The sequence below is a fragment of the Vicugna pacos genome, chromosome 17, assembly GCF_048564905.1.
Source record: "Vicugna pacos chromosome 17, VicPac4, whole genome shotgun sequence".
NCBI classification, from domain to species: Eukaryota; Metazoa; Chordata; class Mammalia; order Artiodactyla; family Camelidae; genus Vicugna; species Vicugna pacos.
In genome coordinates, this window is record NC_133003.1 from 49433265 (window position 1) to 49457096 (window position 23832).

Consider the following 23832-nt stretch of genomic DNA (forward strand, 5'->3'; position numbering starts at 1 on the left):
AGAAACAGCCAGCTTTAACAACCACATATTGAACTCAGCAGAAAGCACAGTCCATGATAAACATTTACTTTCTCAACAAATCCTCAAAATGATAATATGAGGTAGGTACTTTTATTATCTCAAGTCCAGAGAGGTAAAGTCATGTGCCCAACACCACACAGCAGGTGACCTGGCCAGGATGCGATCTCTTAGGTTTGTCCAATGCCAGAGCCCAGGATCTCACCATGGCCTTACTGCGTGTTGGGCACTGACCTCCCTCTCCTCAGGCCTGACCACAGCCCATCCTCCCACCCCCCCCACTGCCTTCCAGTGGGAACAGCAAGAAGAGAAGGGGGACTATTGGTAGTGGAGCCCCAGGCACTGCAGGGTCCTGGAGAAGTAAGAGGGCAGAGGTGCCAGAAGCTCGATGGGTGCATCCTGGGGCCTGGCGCCCGGGAGGTGGAGACGATGCAGGTGGAGGTGCAGGGGCAGCTGGGCAGCCTGGGAGGGGGTCAGGCGGAGGCGTCTGAGGAGGGCTTCATCCAGGACCTGGGATGGGAGAGACATGTCAGCATTCAGCCAGGTGAGTTGCCAGCATCTCAGAGCAAACTGCAAGGGAGGCAAGTACTTCCTCCCTCTGTCCACATCCATGTTCTTCATCACCTCTGTCCACACACACCCACACACTCACACACACACTCACTATGGCAGGGACTGGCTCGGGGTTCACCAAATCCGCCTCCTGGGCATTTGACTAAACTCCATCCCCCTGCCCCTCTCACAGGTTGGTGAGGCCATGTGACTGAGCTCGCAACGGAACGGGAGTACAGGTAGGTATGGCACTCCCAGACCTGGCCCGAGGAAACCTCCCACATGAGCCTGCCCTGTCTCTCCTCATCTGCTGTCTGGACAGCAACAGCCTGCGTCCCTGCGTGACTGCTTGGAGCAAAGCCCATCCCTACCCCACCCCCAGTGACTGGACTTACGTGGAAGGAAATTATTGTGTTAATAAGACCATGGAACTTGGGGTTATTCTGTTAGAACAGCTAGAGTTACCCAAATACACAACCTCTCTTAGCTCTTGTACCGAAAAGAATGGCAGACTTAGAAGGGCCTTTAGAAATCAGCCAGTACAACTTCCTTATTGAACAGATGGGCAGATGCAACTTAAGAGAGGGAGTGTCACTTGCTCAAGGCCACACAGCACGACAGAGCTACACATAGCCTTGGACGCCCAAGCTGCATGGCTAGTATCTAGAGATGCTGTGCATCCCCTTGCCCACCCCACTCCCAGAAGGCAGCAGGCAGTGGGGCTTAAGTACCTGTCTTCGGGGCTTGGTGCTCTCAACTGGCAGCAGAAAGCGCTGGCCCAGGACAGTGCCCACGCGGGCAGAGTACGTGTGGTCCCCAAGCACAGGGCAGAGCTCTAGTACCATGTGCACCGGCAGCTGGCTGGGAAACGCTAGAGGACAGGAGAGATGGACAGATGGCAGGCAGTGACTCTGTCTGTCCCACCCAGTAGTGTCCCTCCCCTTTCTTCTGGGGAAGTGCCACCCCATTCTCAGATCATGTTAAACAACATGTGAGTGAGGCGGACGCTGCCGCCTCTGCCTCTGGAGCGGGATGCATGACCAACTCTGGACAGGCAGAGCTGTCAATCCACCGGCCCTGCGGGATTCGTTCACGAAGAGACGCAGCCCTGAATTTATCGTGACGCTACCCGGAATGAGGAACACTCCTGCCAGGGTGCGACACTGGTGGGGTGTGAGCGTGGAGCTGCTGCGAGCCTGCCACCCCAGCCTCCACGGGGCAGAGCCTGTGGGAGGAAGAAGCCAGCACGCAGGAGACAAGAAGAGATGCAGAAAAAGCTTCCTGGTGACGTCCTCTGAGCCTCTGGATGCAGCCAGGCCTGAACTTTAAGTTATGTGAGCCAATAAATTCCCTTTTTTGGTTTACACCAACTTGAACTGGTTTGGGGAAACTTACATGGTACGAAATGTTTCACGTATGTGAAAATACAGTCAATAGGTAAGTTAACCTGGTGGGTTAGATCCAACTGAAGAGAAACCTACTCACCTGGAAGACAGATCTAAAGATTACCCAGAATCCAGCGGGGAGGCTAATCAGCCAGTACAGCTCAGGGGTGGGCGCATGCTTAGCATGTGTGAGGTGCTGGGTTCAGTCCTCAGCACCTTCATTAAAAAACTTAAAAAAAAAAAATCAAGGACCACCCCACACCAAAAGAAAAAAGATTACCCAAAATACAGCAGAGATTAAAAAAAAAAAAGGTGAAAAGAGATACAGCGAGTAGACGGAGAAGGTCAAGGTCAGACCTGTCAGACATTCAAAAGGAGAGACCAGGGAATGCGAGAGGCACAACATTTGAAGAAAGAACATTCCAGGACTGATGGAGCACAGTCATCTACAGATTCGGGAGGCGTCATGAATCCCAAGCAAGACAGATAAAACTAAACCCACACACTTGGATTCAGCATAGTCAACCTACAGAACACCAAAGGCAAAAAGAGGATCCTGAGATCAATAAGAGAAAAATATTTAGCTGCAAAAGGGTGACCATCAGACGGACAGCAGAAGTGTGGCCTCCTTGGCCAGAGCTGGTCACACACACCCTTACGGTCCATCAGGTGTTCCCCAGTCTGCCGCCGAAACCACCACCTTCCTCCCACCCTCTGCCTCCCCCAGCCAAATACAGCTGTCAAGTCTGGCTGGGGCCCCAGACCCACCTGTCAGTGGCTGCAGCTGGACCAGGGCACAGCCAGAGCTTGTGGCCACTAGACGGAAGTGGCTGATGGTTTTCTTGACACCTTCCACAATGTCCTTTCGGGATGGGGACTTCACTGGAACTACCTGTAGGGTCAGCCCCCAGGAATGAACGCGCTTCACACACACCTGGGAGCTACCCCCAGATCCTCCCTGCTCCCAACAGACTCAGGACAGGGCCACAGAATAGGCAGTGGTCACTCCAGGGAACTGGAGGGCCAGCCACCCCAAGTTCTATACCCTTGACTCCTCAGTAGGGGTAATATGTCTCCTCTTCCCACCCAGACCCTGACTTACAAGATTGACCCCATCCATGTGTTCCAGTTTCAGAGCTGCTCGGATCTTCCCCTCAGAAGTAGCGGGGATCCCATCAGTGACGGCACTGAGAGAGAGGCAGGAGGAGGTCGCCGAGTGGCTTGCTGGAACCTCCCCACTGCCCTGGAACCTCCCAACTCCTCTCACCAGTAGGTGGCTGTGGGTCTCCCAGCTCTCTGTGAGTGGGTGAAGAACTTCTGGAGGCGGCTTGCTGTCTGGGGACAACTGGAGAGGAGTACGAGTCCAGAGGTCTCCCTGGAGGAGGGAGACAAATCACAAGTTTAAATCACTTGGGCTCACCCACAAAAAAAGGAGGCCCCCCCCCCAGGAAGAAACACTGATCTGCTTAAGGCAGTAACACCAGGACTATAACCCAGACGTCTTCCTGAGAAACAAGTAAGTCTTCCCCGTGTCTGATAATAAGATTGCCTAGCTTAAATGTGTTTCTCATTTTGCCCTGGCCCCCAGGGAGTTCAGGGCCAAATGACAATTACCACCAATTGCTGAGTGTCTGCCACATGCTAGGCACTCTATTATATCCCCACAAACGAGCCCATGAGTTCACAGAACTGCAAAAACATGTCATTTCAAGCACCATCTCTAACTGATGGCAATTAGAGGAAAGAACATCATGGATCAATCAGTAGTGCCTGCCAGGAGTATGGGGTTGGAGAAGTGACCACACACTGAGCATAGGTATTATTAGTTCCATTTTATGATTAAGGAAGCTGAGGCTCAGTGAGGGTTCACGCTTTACCTAAGATTACAGTTTGTGCAGAAGGATTTGAACCCAGATCTGTCCACTTCTTCCTCCTTTTCCTTGTATCCCACCTCTGTGATCCCACACCAAACCATGGAAAATGTCTGTTTATTCCCAAGCAGCTATGCCCCCATCCCAGATAGGTAGGCATCCTCCTGCCTTCTTATCACCCCTACCACTTACTTCCCAGATGCTCGGACAACCTGGAGCTCCTTCTCCCCGAGCCCCAGGGACTGGCTCAGTTCCGGTAGCACTGAGAGCAACGTCAGCTCTCCTGGTTTTCCTGGGGGAAAAAAAAAAGAAGAAAAAGGACAAGTTGCTCCCAAAGGCAACTGTATCCCACTATCCCGTCTCTTCACTACTTCCTTCCTTAGAGACATCAAAACCCCATTGACTGTGTCTCCTTCCCTTCCGCATACCTGTCACTGGCAGACCCTGTGGCTTGTTCAACGTCACCAGAGGTCCTGAAACATGTGTTACATAAATATCAGTAACAGCAAAAGCAGTACTTAACAAAGGACTTTCTCATTTCATATTATCATATGGTCCCACTATACCTCTCAGACATGAGTTATCAACCACACCCTGGACTGAACTTTCTGTCTCTTTTTAAACGTGCTGCCTGCCACCTCAGGGCCCTTGCACTTGCTGTTTCCTCTCCCCTAGGTTTTTACATGGCTGGCTCTTCAAATGTCACCATCACAAAGAGGCCTGACTCCTCAATCTACTGTCTGCTCCTCTCCTGCAGTTCCTCACCATGGTAACACCCTGTTTTAATCATAGCCCTCATCACTAGTAAGTACCTTGATCATTTATTTCCTGGTTAATCATTTTCTCCCACTGAAATGGGATTACAAACTGACTCCAGAGCCTAGATATGACTCCATAGCGTCAATAAACACTTTATTGGGGGCAATTCCCATTATAGAGTGCCTACTATATGCAAAGCTCATCTCTCCCCAACTCTCCCATCCCACACCCCGTTCCCCATGATGCAGAGGCACAGAGAGATTATGTGGCTGGTCCCAGCTCCCAGGATTTGACCCCAAAGTCTTTAGGAGGGAGCCCAGCCAAGTCCCCAGGAGGGTCAGTTGAAGGCCGCGCCCCTTCTGGGTCTCTGCAGCTGTCCCTCCCACCTCTCACCTTTTTGGTCCACTACAGCTACCTTCAGTACGTCAACCAGCTCCTCCCGACTGAGGCTCTCTGGCCGCAGCAGCCCAGGGAAAGGCTGGTTCCCCACGGGTCGGAACCATTTGCTGGAGCCTCGAGGTTGCAGCTGATGCCTGGAAAAGGTAGGGTAAGTAACAGGGGAGTCACTGCTTCCCGATGTGCCGCCCATTCTTAACTCCACACATCTCTTCCCAAATCCCGCAGCCTCCTACAGATGCTTCGGAAAGCCCTGGTTGAGCTTCCCGAAGACTCAGGTTCGACTGGCCCCATTGCACAGAGGAGAGAGTTGGGGCTAAGAGAGGCCAACTGACTAGTTTAGAGTCACACAGCAGAGCTGGATTAGAACCCCTATCTTCCTAACTCCAGATTCCGCATGCACCCTCTCCCGGCCCAGTCTCCCTCCTATTTGAAGGGAGAGGTAGGTAATCACCGGGCCTTGGTGGCAAAGCCTGCGGTCCCGGGCGCTACGTGGACACCGGGACCTCGCCGCCAGCCACCCCAAACTTGGCCCAAAACACGGCAGCCACCCATCTCCGGTGCGAGGGTAGTGCGCATGTGTCCAGGAGGACAGCCGTCCCGCCCCCGCTCGCCCTCAGCGCGCCGATTGGCCAGATTGACTGTCAATCGGAAGAGCAAGGCTTAGAGTGGTGAGAAGGCGGAGCTTTGCTTTCGCCCGGGAAGGAAACGCGTAAATTCACGTCGCGCTTTGGAGAACCTAAAGGACAGAGGCAAGGAGTCGTTTACTTAGGATCAGAGGACCTGTCTTAGGACATAACCAGGACAAAAGGTCAAGGTTTTCAATTACCATTGCAATTCTTAGGAACCTTCTGATTTCAGAATACCACCGTTGTGCACAATTTTGTAAGGCAAGTTGGAGAAAAACAAAAGCAAAACCAAAACAAATCTCAAAGCCCGAAACGTACATTTTTCTATGATTAGATCTATAGAGGATATAAATCTGATACAACAGCAGTGTTTGAATGCTAACTCTGCTAGTCCTTGGCATCTGTGAGCTGGAGACACATTAACAAGACTTGCCCTACTCACAAGAAGTTCACCGTTAAGATCACGGCAGCACAACCCACCTTGCTAACGCGGTGGAAATACTGAGAGAGAACTAGGAGCCCGGTGAAATCAGAGAAAGCTCCCCAGCATGGGTTGTGATCGACGTGCTGTGAAGAATTAATAGAAATTCACCTGGAGGAAACGGTGAGGGGAGGAGGGCCGGCAGAGGGAGACAGCAAGAGGAGAAGTAAGACGTTAAGTACAAAAAAGGCAAAGAACAAAATGGGTTCTATCCTGAAATTACAGCTATAGAAAGCTCATATGCAACCTGTGTATTATTTCGTTTGTTTACTAAGAAAGTGATAACTTTCAGTTCATTGTTTGCCGTAGTGAAAGACTGCAGAAAAACCAACATTCATTGCAGAGGAGTGGCTAAGTCAATTGTAGTAGATACATATGCCGCCGTGAATTCAACAACCTGTCCGTCTACAAGTGTTGATGTAAATCAATCTCCAGAATATATTAAATCAAAAAAACAAAGTGAAGGGCAGTGTGACTAGAATATGCATGTGTGTGTGCAAGTGATTTTATATATATTTATTATATTTATATACATCTGCATTTCTGAAAGGACACTCAGAAATGATGGTTGCTTCCAGAGAAGGAATCAGAAGTGAAAATGTGAATAACAACTAATTATTTTTACTCTTTGGGACTGCTTAAATTTTTTTTACCTTATTGATATATTTCTTCTTCGCACACACACATACCCCTAGTTTACAAATCTAAGCCCCATATAAAACTGTACCGTTCATAAAAAAAAAAGTTTAGTAACATTTCTTAATTCAGTTTGCTAATTTTTTTATTGAAGTAGTCAGTTACAATGTGTCAATTTCTAGTGTACAGCACAAAAATCTTTTTAAATAATAAAAATAAGTGGAAATAAATGCTGTAAAAGACTGTATGATTCTATTTACATGACATATTGGGGGAAAAAAAATCAGTGGTTGCTAACGGACGAGGATTGACTAGAAAGGGGCATAAGGACAGGGATGAACCTGGAGATTGTCATTCTAAGTGAAGTAAGCCAGAAAGAGAAAGAAAAATCCATGTATCACTCATATGTGGAACCTAAAAAAAGGAAAAAAGAAGACACTAATAAGCTCATCTACAAAACAGAAACAAACAAACAAACAAAAAAAACAGAAACAGACTAGCAGACATAGTAAACAGTCTTATGGTTACCAGGGGAAAGGGAGTGGGAAGGGATAAATTTAGGAGTTTGAGATTTGAAAATGTTAGCCACTATACATAAAAATAGATTTTTAAAAAGTTTCTTTTATATAGCACAGGGAACTATATTCAATATCTTGTAATAACCTTTAATAGAAAAAAATATGACAACAAATATATGTATGGATATGCATGACTGGGACATTGTGCTATACACCAAAAATTGACACATTGTAATTGACTGTACTTCAATTAAAAAAAAAAGAAAGGGGCATAAGGGGACTTTATGGTGTGCTGGAAATAGTGGTTACATAACTGCATAAGTTTGCCGAAACTTATTGAACTGTATACCTTAGAAGGGTAGATTTATTGTATGTAAATTATACCTCAAGAGACTTAATTTTTTTAATTCAAAGATTTATATGATCAATTTTTATATAGTGCAAAATTCAGACAGGTCGGCAAGAAATATGGCAAAAATACAAGTTATTTTATCTTGTTTTGCACTTGAACGTTACTGAGCTTTGTTGCAAGGTCCCACAATATTTTAGAACTCCTCTTCTGAAAGGTCTCCTATGCGTTCATAATTTGCAGCTTGAGCAAAGCTGGCAAGACTAAGGCAGGACACAGCTTACCTTGCCTACAGCAGACTGTTCCTCCACTGGCCATGCTTGGCCCTAGGTTAGTCATTCCTGCACTTAGACTGGCCCTGCTGTGGCTTGAGTTCCCTTGCTCTTTGGAATTTTCCACACATTCCAGCTTCATCAAAGACTGCCCTCTCCTGTTCACTGCCCACAGCTGATGTGACTCCATTAACCTTCTAGAAAAAAAGGAAGAACCTCATTTTCCCTGGGCTGGGAGGGCTCAGTGCCAAGAGACAGCCATCACTCCTTCAAGACCCACGTGTGAAACTCAGAATGTCAGAAGGAGGGCAAGTTGAAACAAATTCCAAGCTTCGGCCGCCCTCCAGCTCAACTCAGTTTATAACTAACTTCACAGGAGAAGTAGGCCATAGCTTCAGCCAAGGTTGAATGGGGATAGCTTCTTTGCTGACGCAAAGATCATGTCTTCATGCCAGAAGGCCCACCCTGTGGACCAGGACAGCACTGAGCCAGCCCTCATGTAACTGCGTGAGCAAGAAAGCCCAGAATAGAAATGTTCTTTGCTGGCTCTGACCGTTCCTCCCACTCATGGCTACAGTGGATGGGTCAGCTGTCAGAAATAACCCTCTAGACTCTAGCTTTGGTAACATAGGCCTTTGTCTTAGTATTTAATAACCCCAACTAGGCTCTCTAGTTAGAAATGACATATTTTTTAATCTGAGAGTCACCAACTAAACCACAGTCACCTACAAACTTAGCCTTTTCATGCTTGTCTTGTTGGCTTTGCCTGTTGTTGAAAAATGCCAGCTCACACTGATGAGAAACTAACACTTTGTGGCTACCTAACAGCTCATTTTGAAATCCTTGGATTGGGAGTTCTGAACATGAAAGAAAAGCTGTTTGACAGGCTAGGGAAGCACTGATAGAAAGCTGCAGTATAGCTTGACCACCTAAACACTTAAAAGCTTGTAAAAAAATGTGACACTGAGAAACTAGAAGACTGCCTTAATCCCACCCTCCCAATCAGAGCCCTTCTGGTAGGCAAGTTTATTTTGGAAATGTCATTCACTGTATTGGTTACATGGTCTGTTCAAGTCTTAGATTAAGCAGACATTAGTTTCAGAATCAACTGCATTTTTTTTTTTTTGGTAGAAGAAATGCTGTTTCCTATAATCCTGCATGATGGAGAATGGTTGACAATAAAGTCTGTCTTCCCCTTAGACCTTTCCTACCTTCCAGATGGAACCCCACCCTCACCTTGTAAAGAACAGAAGCAAAGATGTATCAACCTAAATCATTTATTGCGAACTCTGATGTCACACATTCGTAGGCTTGACAATTGACTCAGGAGCATTTGGGACGGGAGGCCAGGAGGCAGGTGGTGGAATGAAGGAACAGCGCGTGCAGACAGGTTGCTGAGGGGCAGACTTCATGCCGTAGCCTGCTGGTGCGCAGTCTAGTCCTTGGCTGGGCTTTCACTGCAGTATCTTCAGACGGTTCGGGATGAGGGACAGGCCGTTGTCCCTGGGGGGCTGCCCTCCCTCTGTGGCGTCCAGGAGCTGCCGCAGGTAACAGGAGGTGCCAAGCAGCATGTGGCCTGTGGCCTGCATGCTGAAGAGGACCCAGCGAAGAGCTTCCCTGGGTGGAATGAGAAGGCACTAGGGTCAAACCACGAAGAAAACCGCTTCCTGTGTCCCCTAAAGGCCTGCTCCCACGTGCTGTCTTCATACTTCTATAAATTACAGAGTGATGTACAATGGACCAGACGCTGCCTTCCTTCAGCAAATGCTCTACGAGGGAACTCACGGTGGTACTTTAATTCAGATGTCCACAACCTCCCTATTCTCATGCAAAATTCAAGCTCATTTAATAAGGCCTCTTGTCAGGAGGGGATGCCTCAGTGGTAGAGTGAGTGCTTAGCATGCATGAGGTCCTAGGTTCAATCTCCAGTACCTCCATTAAAAATAGACCTGTGTATATGTCCATGTATGACTGAAAAATTATGCTGAACACTGGAATTTGACACAACATTGTAAAATGATTATAAATCAATAAAAAATGTAAAAAAAATTAAAAAAAATAGACCTAATTACCTCCCCAACAAAGGAAAAAAACATTAAAAAAATAGTGTTTAAAAAAATAATAAGTCCTTTTATTTTTCTCATCCTGCTTTCAACTGGCCTGATTGACATCACATGACCCTGCCTTTCACCACCTCTGTGCTAGACTCTGAGGCCCTTCTGAGGCGTTTGCAGTCTAGCTAATTTTCAGAGTGCTGGTCGTGAAGCTCTCCAGTGTCGCAGTGCACTGAGAACGGAACTTGAATCAGACAGGGCTGAGTTTTGATCCAGTCTCATAAGCTGGGTGAACCTTGGCAAACTGCTATAGTTCTGAGCCTCAGCTTCCTCATCTGTAAAATGGGATCATGCCACTGTGGTCGCACGGGGGTTAGGGAGGCTGAAATAACGTCAGTCGCTTAACCCAGGGCCTGATGTGTAGAAGAGCAGGGAAATGTGGGGTCAAGAATAGCTGGTTGAATGCTTGTCTGTTTAACCGAATTCTTACCCGAATCTGTTTAAAAGAAACGGGTGAGGGTATCTAGTCCTAGGGGGGACCAGGGAGAAGAAAACAAAAGGAAAATAAATCCTTCCCGGCTGATGTTAAAACTTGTCTTCCCTTAATCTTCATTCAATAAATAAACTTGTGACTGAGGTGAAGTGGGGCAGAAAAACAACTAGAAGATTATAAACATCTCTACATGAAAATAATTTAAAAATGTAAAGGCTATGCCTGAGAAGTATAGCTGTTTCTCAAATTAGACTGAGACTTCAAACCAGCTGTCCAGACATAAGTGGGAATGACATTCTGTCACGTGCTACAATATGGATGAAACTTGAAAACATTATCTGAGTGATATAAGCCAGACACTAGAGGGCAAGTGTTGTATGAGTTACCTAGAGCAGGAAAATTAACAGAGACAAAAAGTAGAACAGAGGTGAGCAGGGCTGGGGGGAGGGGGTGTGGAGAGGTTGCATTTAATGGGTACAGAGTTTCAGTTTGGGATGATGAAAAAGTTCTGGAAATGGATGTACAAATGACCATTGCACAACACTGTGAATGTACTTGATGTCACTTAAAAAAAAGTGGTTAAATGGTAAATTTTATGTCATGTGTATTTTACTACAACTAAAGAAAAAAAAAAAACTTGCCCTCACCACTAAGTCATCCCACTGATTCCAGTTTGCTATTTTTTTTCTTGATACCAGTGTGTCTACTTTGTTTAGATCTGAGAGTCCCACTTCCCCTAAATGGACTGAGTTTAAAGGCTGAAACTTCTTGCTGTAGATTTTGAAATCTGCAGACTGCTGGGAGCATGCCCAGATTAAGACGGGGCAGGATATGGTAGAGGAGGAAAACAGAATGAGGTTCAAGTCTGCATCGAGTGTCGTCTGTGGCAAACAGAACCACTCAGCCTCAGGTCGCTCATTTGCAGATTGGGTACACAGAGAATAAACTCAGAAAGCCGAGGTGGTCTGGTATGCCCTAGCCACATACATTCTGGCAGAACTCTGGGGACCCAGAGTAGGACATCTCAGAAGCCCCCTGAGAACAAGGATCATACACATTCTTCCACAATTATTTGAATTACTGCTGTGTGCCAGCATTCATCAAGGTACTGGAGGCAAGAGAAATTCTTGTTCTGACATCTTACTTATCTCTGTATCTTTAATTTACAGCATAGGGCCAGGCACACAGTGAGTGCTCAGTAAATAATAAATGAAGCAATCGGGGAGGAGTAGAATCTGTCAGAAGAAGCTGGCAAGAGGCCGTGCTCTGCTGCTCCCCAGCTTTGCGGCTTTGGACTAGTTGGATGCCTCTGCCTCAGTGTCTACATCCACCTAATGAGGTAAGAATTGTCTAGACCCCACTGGAGCAGCTGGGTTTGGAAACACTACCATAATAATACTTGTCTGATGATTTAGCATATTCGCATGCTTCCTGTGATGCTCAAAAGTAAAATAAAAAGTTTTTTTTAAAGTTCATTAGACAATACAAATGACTATTGTCCATAGATATGCAAATTAATTCTGTTCTATGGAAGGACAATCATTGCAACCCTCCCACCCTCGTGGAAAAATCCAATTTTGTATTTATAAGTTTATCTCAGCATTCCTTTTTTTAAAATTGAAGTATAGTTGATTTACAGTGTTGTGTATCTCAGAATTCTTGATGGATCTATATGTAGGTGAGGCTTTTTTTTTGGTTTTTATTTTCTTTAATTGAAGTATAGTCAGTTTACAATGTTGTGTTAATTTTTGGTGTACAGCACAGTGATTCAGTTATACTTCATATATCTATATCTACATATCTATATCTAAATCTGTATCCTTTTCATATTCTTTTTTCACTGTAGGCTATTACAAGGTATTGAATATAGTTCCTGTGCAACATAGTAGGACCTTGCTATTTTTCTGTTTTATATATGGTAGTTAGTATCTGTAAATCCCGAACTCCCAATTTATCCCTTCAGTTTCCCCCTTTCCCCTCTTGCTCTGTATGTCTGTGAATCTGTTTTGTAGATAAGTTCATTTGTGAGGGTGGGATTTTGAACTGATTGTAACTTCTATTGGTTCTCTCATTAATTAAGTTCAGTAAGCTCTTTGACACATGTTCATTTTTTTAAAGGTTGGTTAGAAGACTATTTAGGAAAACTTACTATTTTAGGTGAAAAAAATTGTTGTTCTAGTGGAAAGTAATGAGTAAAGCTAAACAGATCCAGGTTCCACCAGCAGGAGCACATGTACCCCTTTGGCACACACTTCCATAAACTAAAACACAAATTCAGCTGTAAGGTTCTAGACAAATGCTAACTGTCATGCCTTGTCAGAATGAACACCAGTCCCAGGCCCTGGAGGGGCTGAGGTCCACGTGAGAAGACAGGGCCTCTCCCATTGCCGTGTACCCACCCTGTCCACACCTAATCCCGATTCACTCACTTCATGATGCGCTTGGCCCTGTAGCAGTGCAGATCGTAGGAAAGGGAGTATGTGCCGTAGAAAGTCGCCTTCACGTTCAGGCAACCAATGAAGTCCTGTGGGTTCACCTTGTACAGGTCAAAGGTTACGCGGGCCACATCGATTTTCTTGGCAGGCTTACGGGAGAGGGGAAGTTGGTACCTAGTGCCCTGCATCAGGACAAGCATGTGGTTGGCATCCCTCAAGGCCTTCCCCCAGGCTCCCAGTATTCTCCCCCACAGGTGGAACATCACCTGCTCTGACGGGGGCTGCCATTTCTGCCCCTTATGGAGGACCATGAACATGGTGTCCTCTGCCAGAGATTGGAAATACTCTTCTGTCTCTACAGTTGTGCCGTCTTTCTCCAACACCAGGAAGAAAGGCTTGTCTGCCAGCATCATGGTATCCTGGACCTGGAGAATAAGGTAAGTGATGCTTCTGCCGTCACATGTAACCATGGAGCTGACATGGGGAAGCCCCACATCACCTCAGCTGCCAGGGAAAGAATGAGTTGGGTGGGGTTTCCAGGATGGGACTGGAACCCAGGGCTCTTGCCCTGGGATCACCATCCAAAGACCCTGTATTATGGTATCTCTTGGTATCTGGCTTCATGGTTAATGTTCTAGAATAGTGCTGTCTGATAAAAATATAATGGGAGTCACATATGTAATTTATTATGATATAATTCACATGCTATGAAATTTACTCTTTTGAAGTATACAATCCAGTATTTTTTTAGTATATTCACAAAGTTGTGCAACTCCCACTACTATCTAACTTCAAAACATTTTCAACCCAAAGAGAAACCCAGGACCCGTTAGCAGTCAGTCCTCATTGCCCAGCCCTTGGCAACCGGTCCTCTCCTGTCTATTTCTATGGGTTTGCCTATTCTGGACATTTCATATAAATGGAATCACACATTATGTGGTCTTTTAATTTTTTTTAATGTGGTCTTTTTAGACTGGCTTCTTTCACTTAGCATGTTTTCAAGGTTCATCTAAGTTGCAGCATGATTGTTTACTTTTTATGGCTGACTAATATTCCACTATGTAGACATACCACATTTTTAATCCATTTTTCAACTGATGGATATATGAATTCTTTCTATTTTTTGAATATAATGAATTATACTGTTATGTACATTCATGTACAAATTTTTGTGTGACACATCTTTTCCATTTTCCTGGTATATACCTAGGAGTGGAATTGCTGAGTCATATAATAACTCTACATTTAACTTTAAGGAACTACCAAACTGTCTTCCAAAGCAGTTGCATGATTTTATAGTCCCACCAGCAACTTGTCCACTTCCTTATGAACACTTGTTATTGTCTTTCACTTTAGCCATTCTAGCAGGATAAAATGTTTTTGATTTGCATTTCCCTAATGATAAATGCTGCTGAGTATCTTTTCATGTGTTGTTAGCCATTTGTACATTCTCTGGAGAAGCATCTACTCAAATTCTTTGCCCATTTTCATTTGGTTTTTTCTTTTTATTGAGTTATGAGAGTACTTTATATATTATTGATACTAGACCCTTATCAGATATGTGATTTGCAAATATTTTATCCCATTCTGTGGGTTATCTTTTCCTTTTTTGTTAGTGACCTTTGATGCACAGTTTTTAATGTTGATAAAGTCTAGTTTTTTTTTTTCCTCCTTTGGTTATTTGTGCTTTGGTGCCATAGCTAAGAAACCAAGGTTATGAACACTTATGTTTTCTTCTAAGGGCTTTATAGTTTTAGGTTTTTGATACATTTTGAATTAATTTTATACGTAGTATGAGGGAAGGATCCAACTTCATTCTTTTGCATTTGGATATTCCATTGTCTCAGCACCATTTGTTGAAAAGATTATTCTTTCTCCATTGAATAGTCTTGGCATCTGATCAAAAATCAATTGACCATAGATACATGGGTTTATTTCTGGACTCTCAATTCTTTTTTTTAGTAACTTTATTTATTTATTTTTTATGTCCTTTTTTTATTGAACTAGTCAGTTTACAATGTGTCAATTTCTGGTGTACAGCATAATAACTCAGTCTTACATATACATACATATATTTGTTTTCATATCCTTTTCATTCCAGGTTAGTACAAGATATTGAATATAGTTCCCTGTGCTCTACAGTAGAAACTTGTGTATCCATTTTATATACAGTAGTTAGTATCTGCAAATCTCAAACTCCTAGTTTATCCCTTCCTATCCCCTTCCCCTCCCAGTAATCATAGGTTTGTTTTCTATGTCTATGTGGACTCTCAGTTCTGTTTAGTTGATTTGTTGCTATGATGGGCTGAATGATATCCCCCAAAATTCATACTTTGAAGTCCTAATCCCAATACCTCAGAATGTGACTGTATTTAGAGACAGTGTCTTTAAATAAGTAATTAAGTTAAAATGAGAGCATTAGAGTGGGCCCTAATTCAGTGTGATTTATAAGAAGGAAAGGTGTCCTTACAAGAAGGAAAGATTAGGACCAGCAGACATACACAGAGGGAGGACCATGTGAACATGGAGATGGCCGTCTACTGTCAAGGAGAGAGGCCTCAGAAGAAACCAACCCTGACAGCACCTTGACCTTAGACTTCTTGTCTCCTCCAGATTTGAGAGAAAATACATTTCTGTTGTTTAAGCCACCAAACCTGTGGTACTTTGTTATGACAGCCCTAACAAACTAACACAGTGTGTCTGTCCTTATGTCAGTCTTGATTGCTGTAGATTCATAGTCAGTTTTAAAATCAGGAAGGGTGAGTCCTCAACCTTTGCCTTTTTTTCATGATTGTTTTGACTATTCTAGGTCCACTGTATATCTATATAAATTTTAGCATCAGCTTGTCAAAATCTATGAAAAAAGTAGCTGAGATTTTGGTGGGGCTTGCATTGGATCTGTAGATCAAATGGGGAGATATTGTCATCTTAACAATATTAAGGCTTTTAATCTCTGAGCACACTTGTATTTCCATTATTTAGGTCTTTTTTTTTCTTTTTTTGGGGGGTGGTAATTAGATTTATTTATTTATTCATTCATTCATTCATTCATTCATTCATTTAATGGAGTTACTGGAGTTATTAAACCCAGGACCTTGTGCATGCTAAGCACACACACTACCACTGAGCTGTACCCTCCCTGCTTCTTGAGGTGTTCAGTTTAACTTCTTTCCATGATGTTGATTTTCAAAGTATGTCTTACACTTGTGTTAAATTTATTCCTAAGAATTTTATTCTTATTGGTGCTATTTTCAGTGGAATTTTTTTCTTAGTTTCAGTTTAAGATTGTTCATTGCCCATTTATAGAAATACAGCCCATTGGAGCTGCCACTAGAAAGGAAACCTTTTCACCATCTGAGCCATGAATTCAATCCCTGCTGAACTCCCAGCTCATGACCTGGAGGCCAGAGGCAGCTGTCAGGGCCAGGGCTCAGCCAGGTTCCCTGTGTTGGGCTGTTGGAGGCAGGTCTGTCCCTACCTTGAGGAGGAGGTCCTCGAGACTGTGAGCCACGATGCCCTTCCGCTCACTCCGGTCAGCACTGCTTACTCTGTAGGGTCGGGCCCTGCGGGCCTCGGGGCTGGGCTTCGGCACCAGCTGCTGGGTCACCACTGAGGTGCTCATGGCCACACATCTGGGGGTGGTTTGGAGCATCAGAATGAGCTATGTGCTGCCTCCCAGCCCTCAGCCCACAGCAGGGTAACTCAATCCCCAAGCCCTCTAGGCTGACTCATCATATTCCTCCCCCCACCACCCACCAAGCCTGCTCTAGATAGTATTCCTCAAACGCCTGCTAGATAGTAAACCTTCGTGGACACATATCAGTCCCCCGGGCATCTTGTTAAAATGTAGATTCTGATTCAGTAGGTCTGGGTGGGGTCTGGGGTTCCATGTCTAATGAGTTTCCACGTCATATTGACACAGCTGCTTCTCAGGCCATGGGAAGCAGCAAGGTGAAAGAATACCATCCCACATTTGCCCAGATTCCACCTTCCTCCCTTGGCCTCATTCTTCTCACTCATAAGGTGAAAGGAAGTGGCAAAGCTGAGGTCAAAGAAGACAGTTTGGAATTCTGAGATACACGATGTTGAACTAAAGGAGTGGAGGGGACCTAGGTTTTGGAGTCAGGCAAACTCAAGTTCGAATCCTGGCTCCTCTACCCATTTGCTAGGTGATTGAGAGCGCCCACCCTGTGCCTCAGTTTCTTCATCTGTTAATTTGATGTAATAATCCCCACTTCCTAAAGTTGTGAGGTTTAAGTGAGAGCAAGAATGAAAGCACTCAGCAGTGTCTACCTCTTTCGACTCAGCGTGTGATATGGGGTGAGGGAGTGGCAGCGGCATTAACAACCCCCCGGGGGCTTGTGGGAAGGGCAGCAGCTCAGGTCCCACTCCAGACCTCCTGAATCAGCATCTGCATTTTAACAAGATGCCCAGGTGACTTACGTGCCCACTGACATTTGAGAAGGCTTGTCCTACAGCTCACGGTGGCTCCCCATCCCTTCCATCCTTGGCTCCTCTCACCTGGAGAGGGACTTAGGGTAGAGGAGGCTGAGGGACTTCATGGCGTATTCCATCCTCGTCAGCTGGACAGTGTTGGGCCTGGGAAGGAAGGAGAAACAGCTCAGTAGGTTGGAACTGGAGGCTTCCCTCTCATCTTTTGACACAGTGCAACCCCACCCCCATCCAGCAAGCCTCCGCTTTGGTCTGCCCTCTCAGATATCCCCCAGCCCTTCTCCACTGTGACCCAGCTCAGCCCCCTCAGCAGCTGCTCCTCCCTCCGCGGCACTACTCACTCCATGTTTCTCTGGCCCTGGCTCTGGTCACACTGAGCAGGGACCCCAAGTCAGGACTGAAGAGGCCCTGCCTGGCTAGTTCCTGTCCTTGGGGGCAGAGTCCACTTTATGCTGGCAGAAGGCGAGTCACACCACCTCGCACTGCAGGGGACCTTCCCTCCCATAAGCCTGCTCTCTCCAGTGGGTCCTTGAGCAATCGGAACCCCTCCTGAGGCTTCCCACTGACCAAAGGGACTTTGTACCACGATGGAATCATCTTTGTCTGTTCTCTCAAATACCAAAGCTGCTAGCCCCATGTGGTTACTGAGCACTTGAAGTGTGGTTAGTACAGTGGAGGAGCTGGATTTTCTATTTTATTTAGTGTTAACTAATTTAAACTTACACAGCCGTGGTGGCTCAGGGCGGCTGGCAACCCTCCTGGACAGCGCAGCTCTAATCGATACTCCTGGGCTGCCCGCTGCTCCTTCTCTCCTGAGCAGAAAGCCCGAGTTTCACTGCTTTCCGCTGCTCCGAAAGCCTTCTCAGACTGCTCACAGCATTCCCCCTTCATCCTGCTCTTCCTGCTTGCTTGCCAAGTGTGCCTCGGTGTCCGTTTCTGCCCTAGCCCCCCACCTGCCCTTTCCCTGGGCCTCACTCTGAGATGTTCTCCCTTTCCCAGCTGCAGCGCAGAGCAGGGGGTTCAGGGAACGCATGGCACACAGCCCCCTCCCCAATCTTCCCTTCTGACCGTGCAGTAGACTCCCCGGGCCAGCCTGTCTTCAGCCTCACTCCTCACTCCTGATAGCACAACTTGAAAAAGCGCCACCTCACCTGTTCTCCAGGAGCCAGGAAAAACAAAACAAAACAAGCAAGCAAAAAAATCCCCCCTACACACAAAAACTGGCCCAGAATAAAAAACTCCTTACCTCCCCGTCACAGCCTCCTAACCTCCTTCCACTTCTGCCCTGCTCAGCCCAGCCCTCTGTCCATTTTATTTCCAGCTCCCAAGGCAGCCCCTCCCCTGCCTTCAGCCCCAGCTGGAAAAGAGTGTGGGCAGCGAGTGTCCAGCTCTCACCCTTGGGATTTCTAAGCAGCCTAACTTCCAGAAAAAGCCAGAAAGAAGGGGAGGAGGCATGTTTTGAAAGCTTTGGGGCAGGGTATGCCCAGGACGCGTTATTGGGCACAGAGGGCACAGGAAACAGGATTTTGTGGATTGTGGTCCCAGTTCTACCCATGTTAGCTGTTTGAGTGTAGACAAGTTCCCTTAATGTCCTTGAGCCCCAGTTTCTCTCACTTGTGCAACGGGATAATGATTCCTGTGTTAAAGGACTGAGGTAGGATTCATAATAATATAAGTAAAGGGCTTTGTTGGGGAGGGTGTAGCTCAGTGGTAGACAGCTTGCCTAACATGCATGAGGTCCTGAGTTTAATCCCTAGTATCTCCATCAAGATGAGTAAATAAACCTAATTACCTCCCCGCCAAAACAAAACAAAAACAAAAACGAAAGTAAGGAGTTTTGCAACAGAGAAAATAGATAGAAGCAAATATTGGTGATGTTGATAATATAATTATTTAATAATAGCAGAGACCAAGACTAGCTAAAATATGTAATGGTTAAGAGTGTGCAATCTGTGACCCAGCAATTATATGTATACATACTATAATACCTGGAGTTATATATCTCTCTCCAAAGGAAATGAAAATCTATGTCCACACAAAAACCTATACACAAAAAAAGACACAAATTTACAAAACAGAAACAGACTCACAGACGTAGAAAAAAAATTTATGGTTACTAGGGGGGAAAGAGGGTGGGAAGGGATAAATTGGGAGTTCAAGATTTGCAGATATTAACCACTATATATAAAACAGATAAACAACATGTTTCTGCTGTGTAGCACAGGGAACTCTATTCAATATCTGTAGTAACCTATAATGAAAAAGAATATGAAAACGAATTTATGTACGTATATGGATGATTGAAACATTATGCTGTACACCAGAAATTGACACAACATTGTAAACTGACTATACTTCAATTAAAAAAAAAACTTATACATGAATATTCAGGGTGTTATTCATAATAGACAAAATGCAGAAATAACCCAAATGTTCATCAGTTGATGAATGGATAAAAAAATGTGGTTTATCCATAAATGAAATATTATTTGTCAGTAAAAAGGCTATTTTCTCCTACAGTACATGGATGAACTTTGAAAACATTATGCATAGGGAAAGAAGCCAGTCCCAAAAGATCACACACATATCTGTATGATTCCACTTGTATGAAATGTCCAGAACAGGCAAAGACAAAAGCTTAGTTAGTGGTTTAGAGCTGGGGCTGGGGAGTGGAAGGGGAATGGGGACTACTAGTGTGGATTTCTTTTTTTTTTTTTAGTATTTATTTTTGTTTGTTTTGCTTTTGTTTTGAGTGGGAGGTAATTAGGTTTATATTTTTACTTGTTTTAATGGAGGAACTGGGGATTGAACCAGGACTTCATGCATGCTACAATGTGCTCTCCCACTGAGCTATACCTTCCTTTCCCCTGGATTTCTTTTAGGGGAGACAAAAAAATGTTCTTATCTATTAATGTAACCACAGCCTATTTTGGTAATTGCTCCAAATCTATTTGGAGGTTGCACAACCCTTCAAATATACTAAAAACCATTGGATTATATATTTGAATGGGTATGGTATATGAATTATACATCAATAAAGCTGTTTTTTAAAAAAGACTTCCAGCTCATCTTTTTTGGCCCCTAGGGTGTTTCACACTAGTGCATCAGAGTCACATGGAAGGCTGGTTAGAGATCAGATTGCTGGGCTCTAGGCAGAGTTGCTGACTCAGTGTGTCTGGGTGGGGCCTAAGAAAGTGTATTTCTAGCAGGTTTCTAGGTGGTGCTGAAGCTGTGTCTCCTTAGGGACCCCGTTTTGAAAACCAGCAGTCTAGCACGAGCTGTGTGTTGTAACTCATCTAAGCTTCAGATGGAGCTGACAAATGGGGATTAAAAATAACTCCTTTACTGCTGGGTTGTCATGAAGATTAAATGAGAGAAAAATGAAAGGTACTTGCTATTGAGCTTAGTGCATCTCTCAAGCTCAAAAAATAGCTGTAATAATAATAATAATAATTACATCTAAATCCTTCCCTACAGAAGCTCCCAGGCAACCATCATTCATTCACTGAGCAAATATTTATTAGGCACTTTCTGTATGCCAGCCCTCCTAGGGGCTGAGAATACAGCAGAAAACAAGACAGCCTTGTCCCACACTTCAAGGAGCTGACACTCCTGGAGGAGAGGGGAGCTCAGACCTTGCACAAATATGCAAGTAAACAGGATAATTTTAGATAATGATGTTCTGGGAAGAAAACAAAACAAGGTGACATTTTAGCAAATGGCTGGAGAGCTGGATTGGCCCGTGGGCTTACGGAAGGCCTGAGAGGTGAGCCGTCAGCTAAATCCCGGCTGGTGGAAGTCAGTCTTCTGAAGACCAGAGTGTTTTGGTCTGTCTGGGCTGCTGCAGAGAATACCATTGGCTTATACACAATTGACATTTATTTCTCATAGTTCTGGAGTCTGGCAAGTTCAAGATCAAGGTGCTAGTAGCTTTGATGTCTGGTGAGGACCTTCTTCCTAGTTCACAGATGGCCTTCTCTCTGTGTCCTCCCACGGTAAAAGGGCAAGAGAATCTCTATTTTTTTTAAAGAGATAATGTCCATTTGTTTTGGGGTTTTTGTTTGTTTAAGAGGGGAAGGTAATTAAGTTTATTTATAGATTTTTTTAAAATGGAGGTACTGGGGATTGAACCCAGGACTTCATGCATGTTAAGCATGTGCTCTTCCAATGAGCTATACCCTCCCCTCTGGGATTCTCTTTTAGAAAGACAGTAATCCCACCTCCCTAAAATCCCACCTCCAAATACTGGGGATGCGGTTGCAACATATGAATGGGGGTGGGGACACACATTCAGTCTATAGCACTCCTCTTGGGAATGGAAGCCAGCCTTTTGAACTCCTGGGTTGTGTGTGGTTGGAGGGGAAGGGAGGGAGGCATTCAAGGCAAAAGAAACATCATCAAAGGATTCCAGAAGGGAATGAGCAGGGTGAGGAGACAGGAACATAAATCACTAAACTTTAAGGCAGACCAAGAGCCAGAAGGAAAAATACTTCAGGGAGGAAGCTCTGGGGAAAAGGTTGGGGCCCATCCCTTGGACATTCACGCCTCAAACATTTATTGAACATCCAACATGTGCTTAGTGTCTCCTGAGAATCCAGTGGATGACTCAGAAGCATGCTGGCCCTGACGCACACTTGGTGCATCATGGAAATCACACACAGAAAAGACAAAGACAACCACAGGCTAAAGTCAGCGGGTAGCTGTTGGGGTGGTGGATGGCTTCCTCTCTTTGAGGAGCTCACGTTTGAGTCAGGGAGGCAGATGTCTGAGCATGGATCTCAAATTCTGAAATGCATAAAGTCATTTGAGATACCTTGGAGTGGAGAAGGACTCTAGCTATGAGTTAAAACTGAGAAACTATAAAAGAAAAGATTGGGGGAGGGTATAACTCAGTGGTAGAGTGCATGCTTAGCATGCATGAGGTTCAATCCCCAGTACCTCCTTTAAAAATAAAAAGATGATATGTTCAACCACATTTAAACATTCTGCATGTTAAACTTGTAACACAATAGTAAAGCCAAAAGACATACAATAAATAGGAAAAATATTTGGCAACTAATATTATAGACAAGAAGCCCTTTCTGTAACCATGCAGGACTGTATAGGGCCTTCCTGGGACAGATCCCTCCCCCATATCTTCTGCTTTAGTTCCTCCCTGAAGTACCTAAATAATAATATCTGATATATTTTCTGAGTTCTTGCTAAAACCACCACCAAATGGAAGAAATTAACTACTTGATGATCATGAGCACCTACTGGCACCTAAGGATTGATAATATTAAACCCCGTGAACTGCCCTGTTACCATCAGCCAATCAGAGAATTGCCCACAAGCTGATCACAGACCCCGAGACACCCCTCCCTCACCTTGCCTTTAAAAATGCTTTGCTGAAACCCATCGGGGAGTTCGGGTGTTTTAAGCACTAGCTGGTGCCCTACGATAAACGCTGCACTTTCCTTCACTACAGCCCAGTGTCAGTAGATTGGCTTTACTGCATGCCGGCGAGGGGACCCGAGTTGCGTTTGGTAATATCTCCTCTCTCCCTCTCTCTCCTTTCTTTCTCTGCTATCTGTTTATAAATTGAGACCAATGATGTAGTAGAAAAGTGGGGAAGGAATATGAACACAGTTCAGGGAGATGAAATACAAGTGATTCTTAAATATATGAAAGATGCTTCAGTTGTTTCTACCACAATTTTGAAATTTTCTTATGTATTTTTTAAATTGTGGCCAAATGTACATGAGAGTAACCATTTTTAAGCGTACAGTTCAGTGGCATTAAGTGCAGTCACACTGTTGGGCAACCGTCACCACAGTCATCTCTGAACGTTTTTCATCTTCCTTTTCATTTCCGTAGCCATTAAACAACTCCCCATTCCTCCTTTTCCCCAGCCCCTGGCACCACCATTCTGCTTTCTGCCTCTACTGAATTTTTCTTTCATGGCCTTGACAATTTTTAAAAGTGTAGTGTAGTTATCTTGTAGAATGTCTCTCAATTTGAATTTATCTGCTGTCTCTTCATTAATAGATCCAGATTTAGTATTTTGGGCAAGAATGTCACAGAAGTGATACTCTGTGTATCATGAGGCAGGAGAAGTCAGTTTGTCGCACTCGAGGGCAAGTTAACTTTGATTACTTGGTTAAGGGAGTGCGTGCCAGGTTTCTGCACTGTAAGGTTACCGTTTTTTCTTTGCAGTGATTCATCCATGAGGAGATAGTTTGAGACTGTGTGGATGGATGATGTGTGCTTTTGACAAAGCCACAGAACCTTTGCACGCATCAATTTCCCCATCTGTGAAGTGAAGACTGAGGCGTCTTAAACTCACACTGGTGTTGAGGAAAGTGAAAGTGCTCGAGAGGTTGGAGCATCTGCAGTCGGCCATGCAAAGATGCCAACACTAGGGATTACTTTCCTGCGCGACCCAAGTGCATGGACGGGTAGAGACGGCCGGGGCGGGGCCGAAAAAAGAGAGCGCCCGCCTCGGTGTGCGCGTGCGCGTGCGCGTGCGCATGCGCAGGGCGTGACCACAGAG

At 44.9% G+C, this 23832-nt stretch overlaps 2 protein-coding genes and 1 long non-coding RNA gene across 7 annotated transcripts; 1 reads left to right on the top strand and 2 right to left on the bottom strand.

Annotated features, from left to right (window-relative positions):
• Positions 1-45: 45 nt before the first annotated feature.
• Positions 46-5706, bottom strand: RPUSD3 (RNA pseudouridine synthase D3). Its single transcript, XM_072941819.1, has 9 exons — positions 5436-5706; positions 4979-5118; positions 4255-4299; positions 4019-4118; positions 3223-3330; positions 3058-3142; positions 2724-2847; positions 1302-1441; positions 46-528 (listed from the first exon to the last, which is right to left on the bottom strand). The coding sequence occupies exons 1-9, from the start codon at positions 5558-5560 to the stop codon at positions 337-339; spliced, it is 1059 nt and encodes a 352-aa protein (XP_072797920.1). The 5' UTR covers positions 5561-5706; the 3' UTR covers positions 46-336.
• On the top strand, positions 3290-13285 carry LOC107033773 (uncharacterized). The gene is made up of 4 exons (XR_012060782.1): positions 3290-3471; positions 4502-5127; positions 11583-11752; positions 13210-13285. It is a non-coding gene; the product is annotated as an uncharacterized lncRNA (long non-coding RNA).
• Positions 9171-23684, bottom strand: CIDEC (cell death inducing DFFA like effector c). Of its 5 annotated transcripts, XM_072941820.1 has the most exons (7): positions 23626-23684; positions 18024-18112; positions 17370-17447; positions 16327-16480; positions 13115-13273; positions 12843-13030; positions 9171-9483 (listed from the first exon to the last, which is right to left on the bottom strand). In XM_072941820.1, exons 3-7 carry the CDS (start codon positions 17420-17422, stop codon positions 9321-9323), a joined length of 717 nt encoding a protein of 238 aa, XP_072797921.1. In that variant the 5' UTR covers positions 17423-17447; positions 18024-18112; positions 23626-23684; the 3' UTR covers positions 9171-9320. The 5 variants fall into 5 exon arrangements, with proteins under 5 accessions (XP_072797921.1, XP_072797922.1, XP_015096916.1 ...); XM_072941821.1 differs by lacking the exon at positions 18024-18112 and having other exon boundaries at positions 23626-23655; XM_015241430.3 differs by lacking the exons at positions 18024-18112; positions 23626-23684 and adding an exon at positions 18547-18899.
• Positions 23685-23832: the final 148 nt, after the last annotated feature.

Bases quoted from the DNA above. Each gene is read 5' to 3' on its own strand.
- RPUSD3 (XM_072941819.1), bottom strand. From the start codon at position 5,560: ATGCGCACTACCCTCGCACCGGAGATGGGTGGCTGCCGTGTTTTGGGC. The intron at 4,119-4,254 runs GTATGCGGAAGG...TTTTTCCCCCAG, and splicing joins ACAGGGTCTGCCAGTGACAG to GAAAACCAGGAGAGCTGACG. The intron at 3,143-3,222 runs GTGAGAGGAGTT...CCTCTCTCTCAG, and splicing joins AGACCCACAGCCACCTACTG to TGCCGTCACTGATGGGATCC.
- CIDEC (XM_006206822.4), bottom strand. The intron at 13,274-16,326 runs GTAGGGACAGAC...CTTATTCTCCAG, and splicing joins TCGAGGACCTCCTCCTCAAG to GTCCAGGATACCATGATGCT. The intron at 9,484-12,842 runs GTGAGTGAATCG...CATTCCACCCAG, and splicing joins AGGGCCAAGCGCATCATGAA to GGAAGCTCTTCGCTGGGTCC.